This window comes from Cynocephalus volans, chromosome 8 (genome assembly GCF_027409185.1).
Source record: "Cynocephalus volans isolate mCynVol1 chromosome 8, mCynVol1.pri, whole genome shotgun sequence".
Lineage (NCBI taxonomy): Eukaryota > Metazoa > Chordata > Mammalia > Dermoptera > Cynocephalidae > Cynocephalus > Cynocephalus volans.
The window spans coordinates 135,245,676-135,258,330 of record NC_084467.1 but is presented as its reverse complement, the minus strand read 5'-3'; the positions used below and the strand labels follow the sequence as shown (position 1 = coordinate 135,258,330).

Sequence of the window (12,655 nt, the reverse complement as noted above, 5' to 3'; positions counted from 1 at the left end):
TTGTACCTTTCAGTAGGTTATAATTCCAAGGAATAGGGGAGTATAGGGACAAGTACACAAACGCATGAAAAAACAAATTTAAACAAAGCATATAGAGCCAGCACCTATCACCATCTTACTGATAATAATAAAAAACAAAAAGGGAGTCCTTTGCCCTTTTAGATTGCATTCTAATTCACCAAAGATACTGCAAGTTTTATAATCTGTGATTCCATGATTTTTTCCAATTCAGCCCCTCCCAAGGCAATCATACAAAAATGAGAAAATGACTCTACTTATCTGCATCTACCCAACTATCTTCCTCCTTTACCTTCCAGCTCCAGTTAGGGAGACAGGATGGTCAATCAGGTACTGGAATTTATTCCTTCGTGTAGGGTGATGCCAGACATGGTCTACAGGGCGTGGAAGAGTACCCTAGGAAAAAGCAAAAACACATCAATACCCAGCAGGGGGCGCTCCGATCAAATGAAATCTATTCTTACTAGTTTTGAGTACAAGAGGGATCTTCAAAAAGTTCACTGAAAGATTCACATTATTTTCTAATTCCATTTTTCCATAAATTTTTTGAAGTACCCTTGTACTTACATTAACAGCATATGGATACTCTAGAATAAAGAGCTGAATACTTTTTCAATAACATTAAGAAAGACTGAAACTAGAACAATCTACAGTGAATGAAAAATATTAAGACTAAGAGTAGTAATGATCATTTTGGTAAATCTACATAAAAACAGGTTAATGGAAATACTCAAGCTTTGAAACATTCATGCAAAAGATTCGAGCTTTCAATCTAGGAAATTACTTTAAAAAATTGTTTTAAGGCTATCTGGAATATATAACATATACTCAATAAATACTTTATGAACTGGATTACCAGAAAATAATGTTCCCAAGTACTCTACGTGTTTATACGCACCTTTGGAGTTTTAATTTTCTTAGGAGGCAGTAAGTTTTCAGGACAAGGACCAGTATTGGCTGCATAGGTCAAAGAAAGAAGAACTTCCTCAGGTATGAACTCATTCTGAAGGGAAGTAGGAAGGGGTTTTGAACGATCCATCATATTTTTTTTCTCCCTTAGCTCAGGAAGTCCTAAGAAAGTAATGAGAAAGAAAACTCTTACTGTAGTATTTTTGGAGAGTTAGACAGAGCTTCCTATACTGCCTCATAAGTCCCACCTATGTGTTTCTAACAGAGAAAAACATTGCTTCCAGTTGACAAGAATAGTTAACAACTAGTATTTAAAACATCATTTAGTCAAGGGAAATACACTCATATGGACTGCCCTACTCACATTACATCAGACACAGGTTCAAAAATTCAGGTTCAAAGAGGAACCTGCATTATTCCAAACTGAAAGGTGAAAATTAAACTCACCTCACATACTCCATTAACTATGATAACCTTAAGATGATGGGAATGAACGCCTATTTACCCTTTCATGTGAAAATGACAAGAGAAATCTTCTACTCCTCAAAACTGTCAAATTAGTCATTTTTTGTTATATAAATTTAAAGGTAAGAATAATTGCATCAAATTGACGGATTTATAGGGTAGAAGGGATCTCAGTTGGGTTTAAAAGTAAAAAAAGAACTGGAATTGTTGGAAATAAAGAGTGGAACTGTTGGGCTAGGGCTCACAGACCCTTTACACCCATTGTAAAGGCTGGGTCACAGACCCTTCAAACCTATTGTGCACAGACTGGGTCATAGACCCCTCAAACCTGTTCTGTGCAGGCTGGGTTACAGACCCCTCATACGCAGGTTGTGAAGTAGGTAATTGGAAAGATCCTGGGAGCTGCTGGCATGGTTGACATGCTTCATTTGGATGCAAGTTCAGCCCCCGCCCCAGTAGCAGCTGCTTACAGCAGGTCCAGCAGTGGCCTGGTGACCTGATGTGGGGTGGGGGGGAAGGGGACGTCCTGGGGGCACTGTGAACCAGAGTCGTTGGTCCTTTATACTTAAGTCAGATAATCGAGGGACACCTGGGTGCAAGTAGATAACCAAGCAACACCTGGGCACACATGAGCAATTACATCAGACAATAACCAAGGAACACTGGGTGCACATGTGCAATTAACATATTTACATTAAACAGGCTAGGTCATGCTCGGCAAGATTCCGAACATCTGAGAGAGCCTGAACATTTGTCCATTTTCCTTACAGGAACAATCTGAGCAAATCAGAGGAATAAGAACAGTAAACAGCTTTCCACTTGACTAGGGCAGAGAAGTTATAAAAATGGGTAGTAGGGCTAATATAGGAAAAGGTCCCCTATGAAGTTAGGTAGAGTTGGGTTGGCACTGTTCTTAATCTATGCCCCTCACATAGTATGGTTTACATTTTCTGTAAGGAGGCAACATGGTTTGATCACCATCAAAACTTCTAAGGTTTACATTACCAATTCTCAAGAGACAGCTTGAGATGGAATCAAAATATCAGAAGAAATAGAAGAAAAAAAAGGTTGGATGGGGCTTTGGCAAAATCTCCTTAAATTCTAGTACAGATCTGCATTTTTCTGTACATGAATTAAAATCTTAAGGAATTACTCTCATTCAGAAAAATTACTAAAACCTGATGCAAATTAACATGTTGTGCTAAATTGCATGTGTTTCTTATCTTCACTATTATTTTTTTAAAGTTTCTTGAAGCCATAGACCAGGTAGCAAAAAAGGGCTTTCACACAACTTTGGTATCTAAAATACGGTGAATTTAAAATAATATAAAACTCATTAGCATTTGAAATAAAATTATAAACACAGTCTTTAGGTGGAGCAGTGAAACAGGACCCTGACTCAAAAATACTGTAAGAGGAATGGCTTTTGGTTTTATTTAAACAAGTGTGTTAGAAAAGCGTAGCTAATTATGGCACTAAGAAAAACGGTGAATGGACCGTGACTTCTGTCTATGGCCATCATTGTTTATTTCTGCAGAATCCTTTAAGTTTACCTCTTGTCTCTTCCTTGGCTACAGACACTTTTAACTTTTTGCCCTCAGATGTTGACGCGGAGTTTAGCGATGTGGAGGACGTTTTCGGAAGAGACATAATAAACAATGTCTCCTATCTCTTTAGTAATTTGAAATATTCCTTCGGAAAGCTAACTTAGAAACAAATCAGCACCGTAGTGGGACTTGCAGGCTGCCACATTGTCCTACAGGCAAGAAAACGAGACCCGTTAAGTGCTTATGTTCAGATCGGAGATTCGAATTCATCTAACATGGTTTACCCGCTTTGCAGGGAGACCTCTTGTGCTCTCAGGTCGTCGGACGTGACTAAGAAACCTGTGGGTGCGTCAGGGTCAGGGCGCAGGCCGTGAGGACTCGCTCGGCCCACCACATTCCGCGGGCACCCCTGGCGGGCGCCGCTCAGCCTAGCAGGTCGCCTCGGGTCCCCTGCCTCCCCCACAGGCAGCACCCTCGCACACGCAAGCTCTACGGACTAGGGCTGGACAGGACTCGCACCGTTTCAGTAAAAGTGACGGGAAACGGACACCTGCAACCGGTACTCGCAAACTGTTTCCCGCCAGGCGTCTGATCAGTCCTTTTCTCCGCCCGCCAGTGCGTCGTCATAGAAACCCAGGACCCCGAGTCGCGGCAACCCTCCACAGGGGCTGCCTTCGGCGGTGCCTTCGGCGGAGGAGGCGGACAGCTACGAAACAATCCCTCCACTCTGAGTTTCGATGTTCGTAGCAATAGAGAAAAGCGTTCAATCGGGCCGCAGTGCCGCGATCCGAGAGCGTCCCGATCGCGGGGCTTCCGGCTGCGGGCCGGGCGGCGCGCAGGCGCCAGCTGGCCGGGCTTTGCCCGGGACGAGCTCCGTGGGCAAGGCGCCGCCCGCTAGGAGCAAGGGGGGGTCTGTAAATCGTTTCCATCTCTCTAGGCTCCGCACCTCCAACCCCCTCCCCTTTTTTCCCGCTTATGTTTCTAAAAGCTAAACTCAGGGCGAAATGAGAACTCATGATTTTTGATTACCTCATCAGGTGAGGCTTTAAGCTGCCCGTTTCTTGGCATTTCGATTACGACTTCTTAGACACAAGGAAGGCAATCCTGGGTACACGTTCTTTGTGTTTTTTGTTTGTTTTGGTTTTTCCTGGAGGCAGGAAAGAAGGGTTGCACTTTAGGCGGAGCCATCCCACGTAAAATCAAGGGGTCTTCCCGCTTGAAAACCTGCTCTCAGGAAAGAAGGCGACCAGCTCGTTCACACCGAGCTGAGCCCCGCTCGCATCTGCTACCAGAGATCATTTCGTATTAATGCGGACATTTAATGCCAAATGAATGCCGGTGGAATCTCAGAATCTAGATTAGATGCCTTCACTCTGGAAAATAAATTTCAAAAGGTAAGAAGTCTTCTTCAGTCGTCATCTTCTCAGTAACAAGTACAGTGGCTAGACAAACGCCTTCAGTATGACGTTTGACAGTCAGGTAGTACTGGTGTGTTGACAGAATTAAGGCTCTGGATTCTGGTTTCCAGGGTAATAGCAAAGAGAAATATGGGCAAAGAGTTCAAAATAAAAACTGTATGGTCTCTTTTAACTCTTCTAGTGAAACATCTTGGGTGTCTGAGAACTTTAGCATTTAGCCATATCTCCCCTGTCACCCTAATTTTTTTTTCAGTATTATCTCAGAAGAAAGCCAGTGTAATCACCAAACATGCCCTGAACTGGGGGGAAAAAACTGAGTGTGCTTTTGCACCAGATCTCTTACCAACTCATTTTCTGAGTGTGTGGGCAGGATTATACACATATTTGCAGGCACTTAAATAGAGCATACAAAGGCTCCCTGAAGGAGTCTGAATGGGAAGTAGACCAGTATTTGTATCTAATATAGCTAAAAAATGAAGGTATCAATTAGAAACTTTTAAAAAGAGACACTGAGGGGGATATCTAGGCACTGCTCAGCCAAACACTTCCCAGGGGAAAGAGTAACTAGTATTGCTTCTACACAAGAACGGCATCCCTAAAACTGAAATGGTGCCTCAGATTGTCTGTTTTATGTCATTCAGTTTAGCACTGGTGTGCCTTTAGGAAGAAATATGCTTTTGCCTTGTTCACATGTGTATCTTCAGTGTACCTGGCACATGACGATGATGCAGTCTGATAATAAATTCATCTTTCTCATCATACAATAAGCTGGGCTCCTAAAGAGCACATTCAGTGATTATGCCAATCTTGAGTATGACACTCCATGAGTGATTGATTTCTCATGGTAACTTTACAAACTACTATACTAGTTTTATAAATCAGATGCATGAACGTGGTTGAGTCCAAGTGCAAGCTATCTGAGCCTAAAAGGACTGGACCTTAAACTTTCATAAATTCATCAAGAAAAATTGCCACACTATGGCTTTGCCCATAGTGGACTCAGTCCAAGAAACAGGAACATTTAATTTCTGAAGGGACTTCCCCCTTCCCACTCCTCTTGCACTACAGAGACAGGTGGGCATAGCTAAGCCATCAAGGTAACTACGTAGTACTTCTTGACTGTTGCTGATGTGTGCTTCTATACAGCGTTGTGACATCAAGTACTAATCATAATAGTTTCCTGTTATGAGTAGATTTTTTGGAGAAAGCTGTCTTTGTCCATCTGTGGTGCTATAACAGATTACCTTAGACTGGATAATTTAGAAAGAAATTTATTTTTCACAGTTCTGGAGGCTGGGAAGTCCAAGGTCAAGGTGCCAGAGGTTCGTTGTGTGTTGAGGGGAGAAAGGCTGTGTCCTCACATGGCAGGAGGAAGGGCAGGAGAGCCAATGGCTGCATGAAGCCTCTTTTATAAGAATCTTAATCCCATTCATGAAGAAGGAGTCTTCATGGCCTAATCACCTCTTAAAAGCCCCACCTCAATACTACACTGGCAACGCTTGCATTTTGGAGGGAATACATTCAAACCATAGCAGAGGGGAAGCAATCTGTCTTGCTTCAATACTGATTTTCCCTAGTCTTATCTTAAAAGGCATACTTCCTGGTCCAACATATTTTCACCTTTCACTAGAAACCTGAAGTCCATTTCTACCTATTGGAGGCAGGGAGTGGCACTGTATTAGAAAGACTCATTCACAGGTTTTAAATAGACAAGAGAAAAAGAATTAAGCAACAAATAATGTCCACAATAGAGAGGAGGCTGAAGAGTCAGTGTTACCACTTTTCTGGATACAAATTCAAAGTCACAATTGGGTCCCACTATTTATTACTTTGTAATCTATAACATGGCTCCTCACATTAGCCTGGACAAGAAAGTCCTGTTCAGTTATGTGCCTTCTCTTTTGGCTATATTCAGCATATAAAGCTGCCTGATATTAAGAGGAAAAGCATTTATGAATATAAAATACAAGTATAGAGTTAATACTGAATACACTTGAAATTACTTTTAAGACAGAAACTAGGCTTTTTCCAAATATATTTATTTACCACATTCTTCACATATGCACTATTGTGCCTTTTTTGTGTGTATGCATATTTTTTCTTAAGTTAAAAAATGTTTAAGTTAATGCTAATACAATGCACATTAAAGTCATGGTACCAGTGATTAGACAAACCAGGATTTGCAGGGGGAGGAGAAAACAGAAATTCAGGAAAACAGCAAACAAGAATAAATTAGAAAAGACACCTTTAATTATAGAAAACCTTAAAAAACAACTTCAAATTTACATGACACTTCTGCTGCTTTCAGAACACTATGGATTAACACACAAGCTGGAAAGGCGTAGACACAGGAAGCTGCTGCATTGGCCCAAATGATAGAGCCTTGACTGAGGCTTAGCTCTCTTCCCACCCAAGAAGTAGCACATTTGCAAATGGGAATTCAAACTGTATCTCTAAATGACTGAGCGCATGACTGGGCACATGAGTTGCCTGTTTCAAAGGTATTTAAAACAAAGTACAGCTCCGATCTCATTAGGACGACACCCCAAAGCATGGTGCAGGATTTAGTGGCTTAAAGTTTAGCACTCTGTTGAGAACGGCATATTGACAGCAGAAATGTGAATGCAACAATGCAGAAATAAGAAAGAGAGCACTTAGAAAAAAGGACAGCGGCAGTTTTAGATTTTTTAAACTGTCACTTCTGAAATTAACCCATTCTTTTCCTGAACTCCAAATTAGCTATTAACGTCTTTTATTTTATAAAAACAAAAAAGGTCGGGGGGACTTTATTAAGGATTTAGTAGACTATATAGATTACACAGCTTTCCCACTAACCTAATCAACTTTATTATTGTTATTGTCTACTGATTTTCAAACTGGTCATCAAGTTTAGGGTAGGGAAGAAGGGTTCCCCTCCCCCTTCCTAAACAGCTTTCTCTTTAAACAGCTTATATGTAACATTTTATTTCAACAAAGGGTTTCAACACTCTATTACCTGATAGAAACTTGAGTGATGTCAAAAACTACTCAAATCCTTACATAAGCTTCACTAATAGTATTTGTTTTATTTTTCAAAATATTTATGTCCCAGTTCCTTCCATTTTGGAGCCATAACAATAAAGCCTAGAGATAAGACAAATGAAACAATGTCCAAGACAGATCTGAGAGAGAGAGAGAGAGAGAGAGAGAGAGAGAGAGAGGAGAGAGAGAGTGTGTGTGTGTGTGTACACACACAAGGGCACTTCAAAAAGTTTGTGGGAAAATGGAATTAAGATAATACGAATCCTTCCACGAACTCTTTGAAGACCCCTCATATATATGTGTGTTTATATATCTATATAGAGAATATTACATAAGTTACATGAAATTTTGCACCAAAATAGTAAGCAAGTCGCTTAAACTTTATTTAGTATGAGCTATCTTCCATTAAGAAATTTATTCTGCCTTCCAAGCCTATAAGTATTCTTTACACTGGCAGAAATAAGGCCTGTTTCCTTCCCCTCCATAAATTCTAAAACGTACATATAAACATTTAAATACCGAGGTAATAGCAGAAATGTACCTTTTTAGAAGCTTGCCACTCTATTCTAATGCTAAAGCAGATAAACCTGAAAATAATTAAGGAAACATGGAAAACATGAGTGAGTGCTTTAGCAATCTTGTTTAAAGTGACCAGGTAAATTCCATTATGGGAGAGCCTGTTATATAAAGGGCAGTACTGATTCACGTCATCTTGAGAGTGTTTAAAAGAAAAGCATATATTCTTGGGAGTGTGCAGCATTTAAAACATTCACATTTTTAAAAGCCACCAATGAGATAGATAATAGGATTTAGGTTTAGAATTTATGGGGGTAAGAAAATAATGAGGCCCTATTTCTTCCAGGGCTAGTACTTTGCAACAATCTTATAAGGTAATTACTATCCCCATTTCACAGATGGGGAAAACTGTGGCTCTGGTAAATTAAGCAACTTTGCTCAAGGTCACCTTGTAAGTAAATATGGGGCTACCTTAATCAAAATCCCATGCTCTTTTTTCACGGCACCAGTGGTTTTCAAACTGGTTATTTTGTGGAATGAGAGAATGATGTACCATGCGGGCTAGCCCGTGACTCACTCGGGAGAGTGCGGTGCTGATAACACCAAGGCCACGGGTTCGGATCCTATATAGGGATGGCTGGTTAGCTCACTGGCTGAGCGTAGTGTTGACAACACCAAGCCAAGGGTTGAGATCCCCTTACCGGTCATCTTTAAAAAAAAAAAAAAAAAAAAGATGTACCATGCAAGAAAGGCTCTAGGCCCACTATCATTATCTCAACTAGAAGTAGCTATAGTTTATATGTTTTATGTACTGGGCCTAAGTGTAACAATTTACTTTTTAAAATGATTCAATACAAAAATAAATCTTGAACTACTGCACTATATCAGACCACTTTGTTGCGATGGTTATATTAGTTTACCTCATTATTATTTTTACCCCCCAAGACAAAGTTACTTGTAACCATACAAAACAAAAACAAAGACATTGTTGCACAAAAGACCTCAACAGTTAAAAAGTTACCTTTTTACACTATGTAGACCAAATGAGCAACTTTTACACACACAATGTTTTTAAATTTTCTATAAAAACTTCAAGATTCAATTTTTTCAGGCAAGTATAATTTTAAAACTATAAAAATTGCCTATACTAAATGAATTAATTCTACAACATAATCTGTTTGCCAATATAGATTATTTATATATTGTACTTTCTTTCCTGCCAGTATCACTCACCTTTACCTTGCAACTGTTGAAAAAGGACAAAACTTTTTCTCCATTCCTTTTGCTTCCAAATGTTGTAGTTACTGACATGTAAAAGCAGTCTCAGTTTTCTAATTAAATTCTAATGTAAAGTGCACAACCTTACCTAAGCAATTGCAGTACATTAATCTACCTACAAAACAAAACCTTTTGCTTCATTATCCAGGATTGAGAATAAAAGCGTCTAACAAATTTATCCCACACATGTAGGTACTAGAAGACCAAGTTAGAGATCTAATTAGAAAATGAAATACATACTACCTAGTTGTTCCCTTGGAAAATATGCCCAAAATAATGATTACTATCATTAATACTCCTTATAGGAAAGAAATTCTAAGCTCATTACTTTTCCGAAAGAAAAAGTATCATCCTGTAACTGAATATAGTTTTCATTCTATTAGCAAAATAAGAAAAATACAAAAAGTTCCTGAAACACATTAGCAAGATGTTTAGTTTTTATTTGTTCAAAGAGTGTAGGTGACGATTCAAAGAAGACTTTTGCTAAAAGCAGCTAGCAATAAGAATGTTCCTATCAAACCAGTTTCTTTCACAGAAAGTGGCCAATCCTTTAAGAGTTGTGTATCTGAAAGATTCTTAGGACAGTCTTTGCATTCTAAACAGTCTATAGTTCTACACATATTAATTGCTGTCACTTAAAATCTCAGGCAGAAAATTATTTTAAAAGAAAAGGAAGATGAGAGCTTTTTAAAAAATAGCCTTGATCAGTCCAACAAATACAGTATTCAGAATCACTAAAGAGCAACAAAGTCCTGTCATGAGATTGCACATTTACAGTACTTCTTAACAGAAATATAGACCTAAGAATTCCATTCTCTTGCTTCAAAAGATTGGCTTATTAGAAACCAAGTCTTATATTTAAAATGTAGCTATAAATTCAAGTGCCTGACTCATTTTAATTTTTAAGAAAAATGCCAGAAATTACAAATTATATTAAAGCAGTCTTGTTAGAAGGTCATGGTCGCATTACATTTACAGTACTACTGTGCTTGGGAACATGCAAAATACCTTTTTAAAAATAACATCCTTCGAGGTGCACTTGTGTCTGTTGAAGTTGGATGGTGATGCTTGAAAACTGCCTAAACTCATCAGGACCAAAGGATAACTGAGTAAAATAGGTGATTAAGCTGGATACTGTAGTCCAAATTAAGTTGTGACTATTAAGAAATTTTATTATCTTCTTGTGAGACTTAAACAGACTTTTGAACTACATGGTCTCTGATGACCCTTCCAATGTTCAATCTTTACAAACACAATCATACATGATATATACAAACAAAGTAATTCTTACACACCACATTATATTAGGGCCAGGCATCTTAAAACCTGGAAATATCACATAATAAAGAATTTGAAAACAATCACGTATTAATTTGTTTCACCCAAAAATATACTACCATTAAAAGTGTAATAGTTGAACAAATGCAAAAGCCAGCTTCTGGAGCCTTAATGATCACTTTAATATTAATGGAGGTGATTAATACTTATGTTAGAGACTCACTAGTCTGCAAAATAATTCAAGATAATTCAATATTAGGCAATAAAACAACTGTACCAAAGAATACTTGTAAATTGATTTAAAGAAGTTATTATCCTAAAGTTAAAAAAAATTATCTTCCATATAAGTTCAATGATAAACAAAATAATTTAAGCACACGATTGACTTGGCAAATCTTTTTGAAAAATTACTCTGGGGCTGGCCAGATAGCTCACTTGATTAGAGAGTAGTGCTGGTAACACCAAGGTCAGGGGTTTGGATCCCAATACCAGCCAGCTGCCAAGGGAAAAATAATAATAATAATAAAAAAATATATAAAAATTGTTTTGGAAGTGATAAGAGGAAACATTTTTGTTTCCTGTGCTATTTCTTTCTTTTCCCCTTCTTACTTCTGATCCCTGCAATAGATATTATTGATGCAAACTCAAGAATTCAAGGTGAAAGGCATCTTTTTGCTTCGTAGAAATCATGACACATATTATACAGAGAAAACAAGGTAAAAATTGAGTAGAACTAATTTTTTTAAAAAGGAGGTATAACAAGATTCTTTGGAAAATAGATATTTTCTCTCTTTCTACTAGAAATAGCAAAAATCATTCCACATTATTTTATTTTCTTTCCCAATTGCATGTTTAATTAGCATACATTCCAACGGTGTGCATGAAAAACATTATAAGCCAGATGTACTTATTTCTTTGTAAGTGTTTTGGCTAATTCAGTGGCCAAGCAAATATGTTTAGTCTCTGATTGGATGGAGTCAAGAAACAAAACAGATAAAATTACTGAGGCTTAAGCTAATATGGCCTAGCAAAAATCTGTCAGTACCTCAGCTATAAGTCTCCCTTCTCCCAAAAAGGATAAAAAAGTTCTTCTTGAGTATACACGATTCCAGTGAACTTCCAAAAGCTCAGCTTCAGGTGAGCTAGGAGTAGAGTGAGCCATCTGTAAATCCTGGAGTAGTCCAAATAACACAGATAACTTCAGCAAGAACTGGAAACAGCTGGCCCCAATCTTCAGTGACAAAGAAGAAAAAGTCCAAGCTTCTAAAACACATAATGACAAGTCCAGGAACGTGGATGGACATAATCCAGAAATGTGGGCTACAATGGGGAATAAAAGAATGGATTGATAGTTTATTTGTGTACAGTGTGTGTATGAGGTGTGGGGGTAGGTAAGAAGTATTAATGTTATATATTGTACATCTCTAAAATGCCTCCCACCATTTTAGTAACCTTTAAGTTATAAGCAGCTTACTAAGTCAAAAGATATTCAGTACTTTTATCTATAGCAAGGTTTATTCAATTTAGAAGCTTCACAAGAAGCTTTTGAAGTCCAGTAAACATAACACAATTGCATGGACTTCTGAACAAATTCCAAATAGGCACTATCTTTGTATCTTGCCTTTTTATTTTAGTATACCCCTACTTTTAGTGGCCTAAATCTAAATGATGGTAGGTTAAGGATGATAAAATATATACATGAATGGCTAAAATATAAGGTTTAAAATCAGTGAACTGTCTAGAAGAGGAGCAGGTGAAGTACTATGAAAGTTCACGAATAGCAAAGAGAGGGGAGCAAGAATTTGAAAAAGCTTCATGAAAGATATAACATCCAAATTGGATTTTGAGGGCTGGCTGGTTAGCTCAGTCAGAGCACAGCCTTGTAGCCCTTGTCAGGTCAAGGGTTCAGATCTCTATATCAGCCAGCTGCCAAAAAAAAAAAAAAAAAAAAATTGGATTTTGATAGGAAAATAAAATCCAAAATGTGGAATCTGAGTATAAAGAGCAACGTGACAAGGGACAGAGTCCAGAGCAATTAGTTCAGATGTGTAAAGGGGATTAGTAGGAAACAAGGAGGGAAAGTTGAGGCAGCATTTAAAAAAAAACAAAAAAACCCCAGGGTACATAGAGGAGATGCTTTAAGAAAGAAACTAATTAATCTGATTGTGAACATCTTCAGTTATAGATGCTTGTGAGAAATACCCA

The 12,655-nt window shown here is 38.2% G+C and overlaps 2 protein-coding genes across 2 annotated transcripts in view; both read right to left on the bottom strand.

The window, feature by feature from the left end:
* Positions 1-3,042, bottom strand: part of AXDND1 (axonemal dynein light chain domain containing 1) — a 142,975-nt gene extending 139,933 nt beyond the window's left edge. Inside the window, exons 1-3 of the mRNA XM_063105917.1 lie at positions 2,946-3,042; positions 917-1,089; positions 311-414 (exon numbers count right to left, since the gene is read on the bottom strand). Coding sequence (XP_062961987.1) covers positions 311-414; positions 917-1,089; positions 2,946-3,042 — 374 coding nt within the window. The remainder of the gene's footprint in view (positions 1-310; positions 415-916; positions 1,090-2,945) is intronic.
* A 7,276-nt stretch (positions 3,043-10,318) lies between these two features.
* The window catches only part of SOAT1 (sterol O-acyltransferase 1), a 66,518-nt gene continuing 64,181 nt past the window's right edge, over positions 10,319-12,655 (bottom strand). Inside the window, exon 16 of the mRNA XM_063104724.1 lies at positions 10,319-11,770. Coding sequence (XP_062960794.1) covers positions 11,714-11,770 — 57 coding nt within the window. The 3' untranslated portion in view covers positions 10,319-11,713. The remainder of the gene's footprint in view (positions 11,771-12,655) is intronic.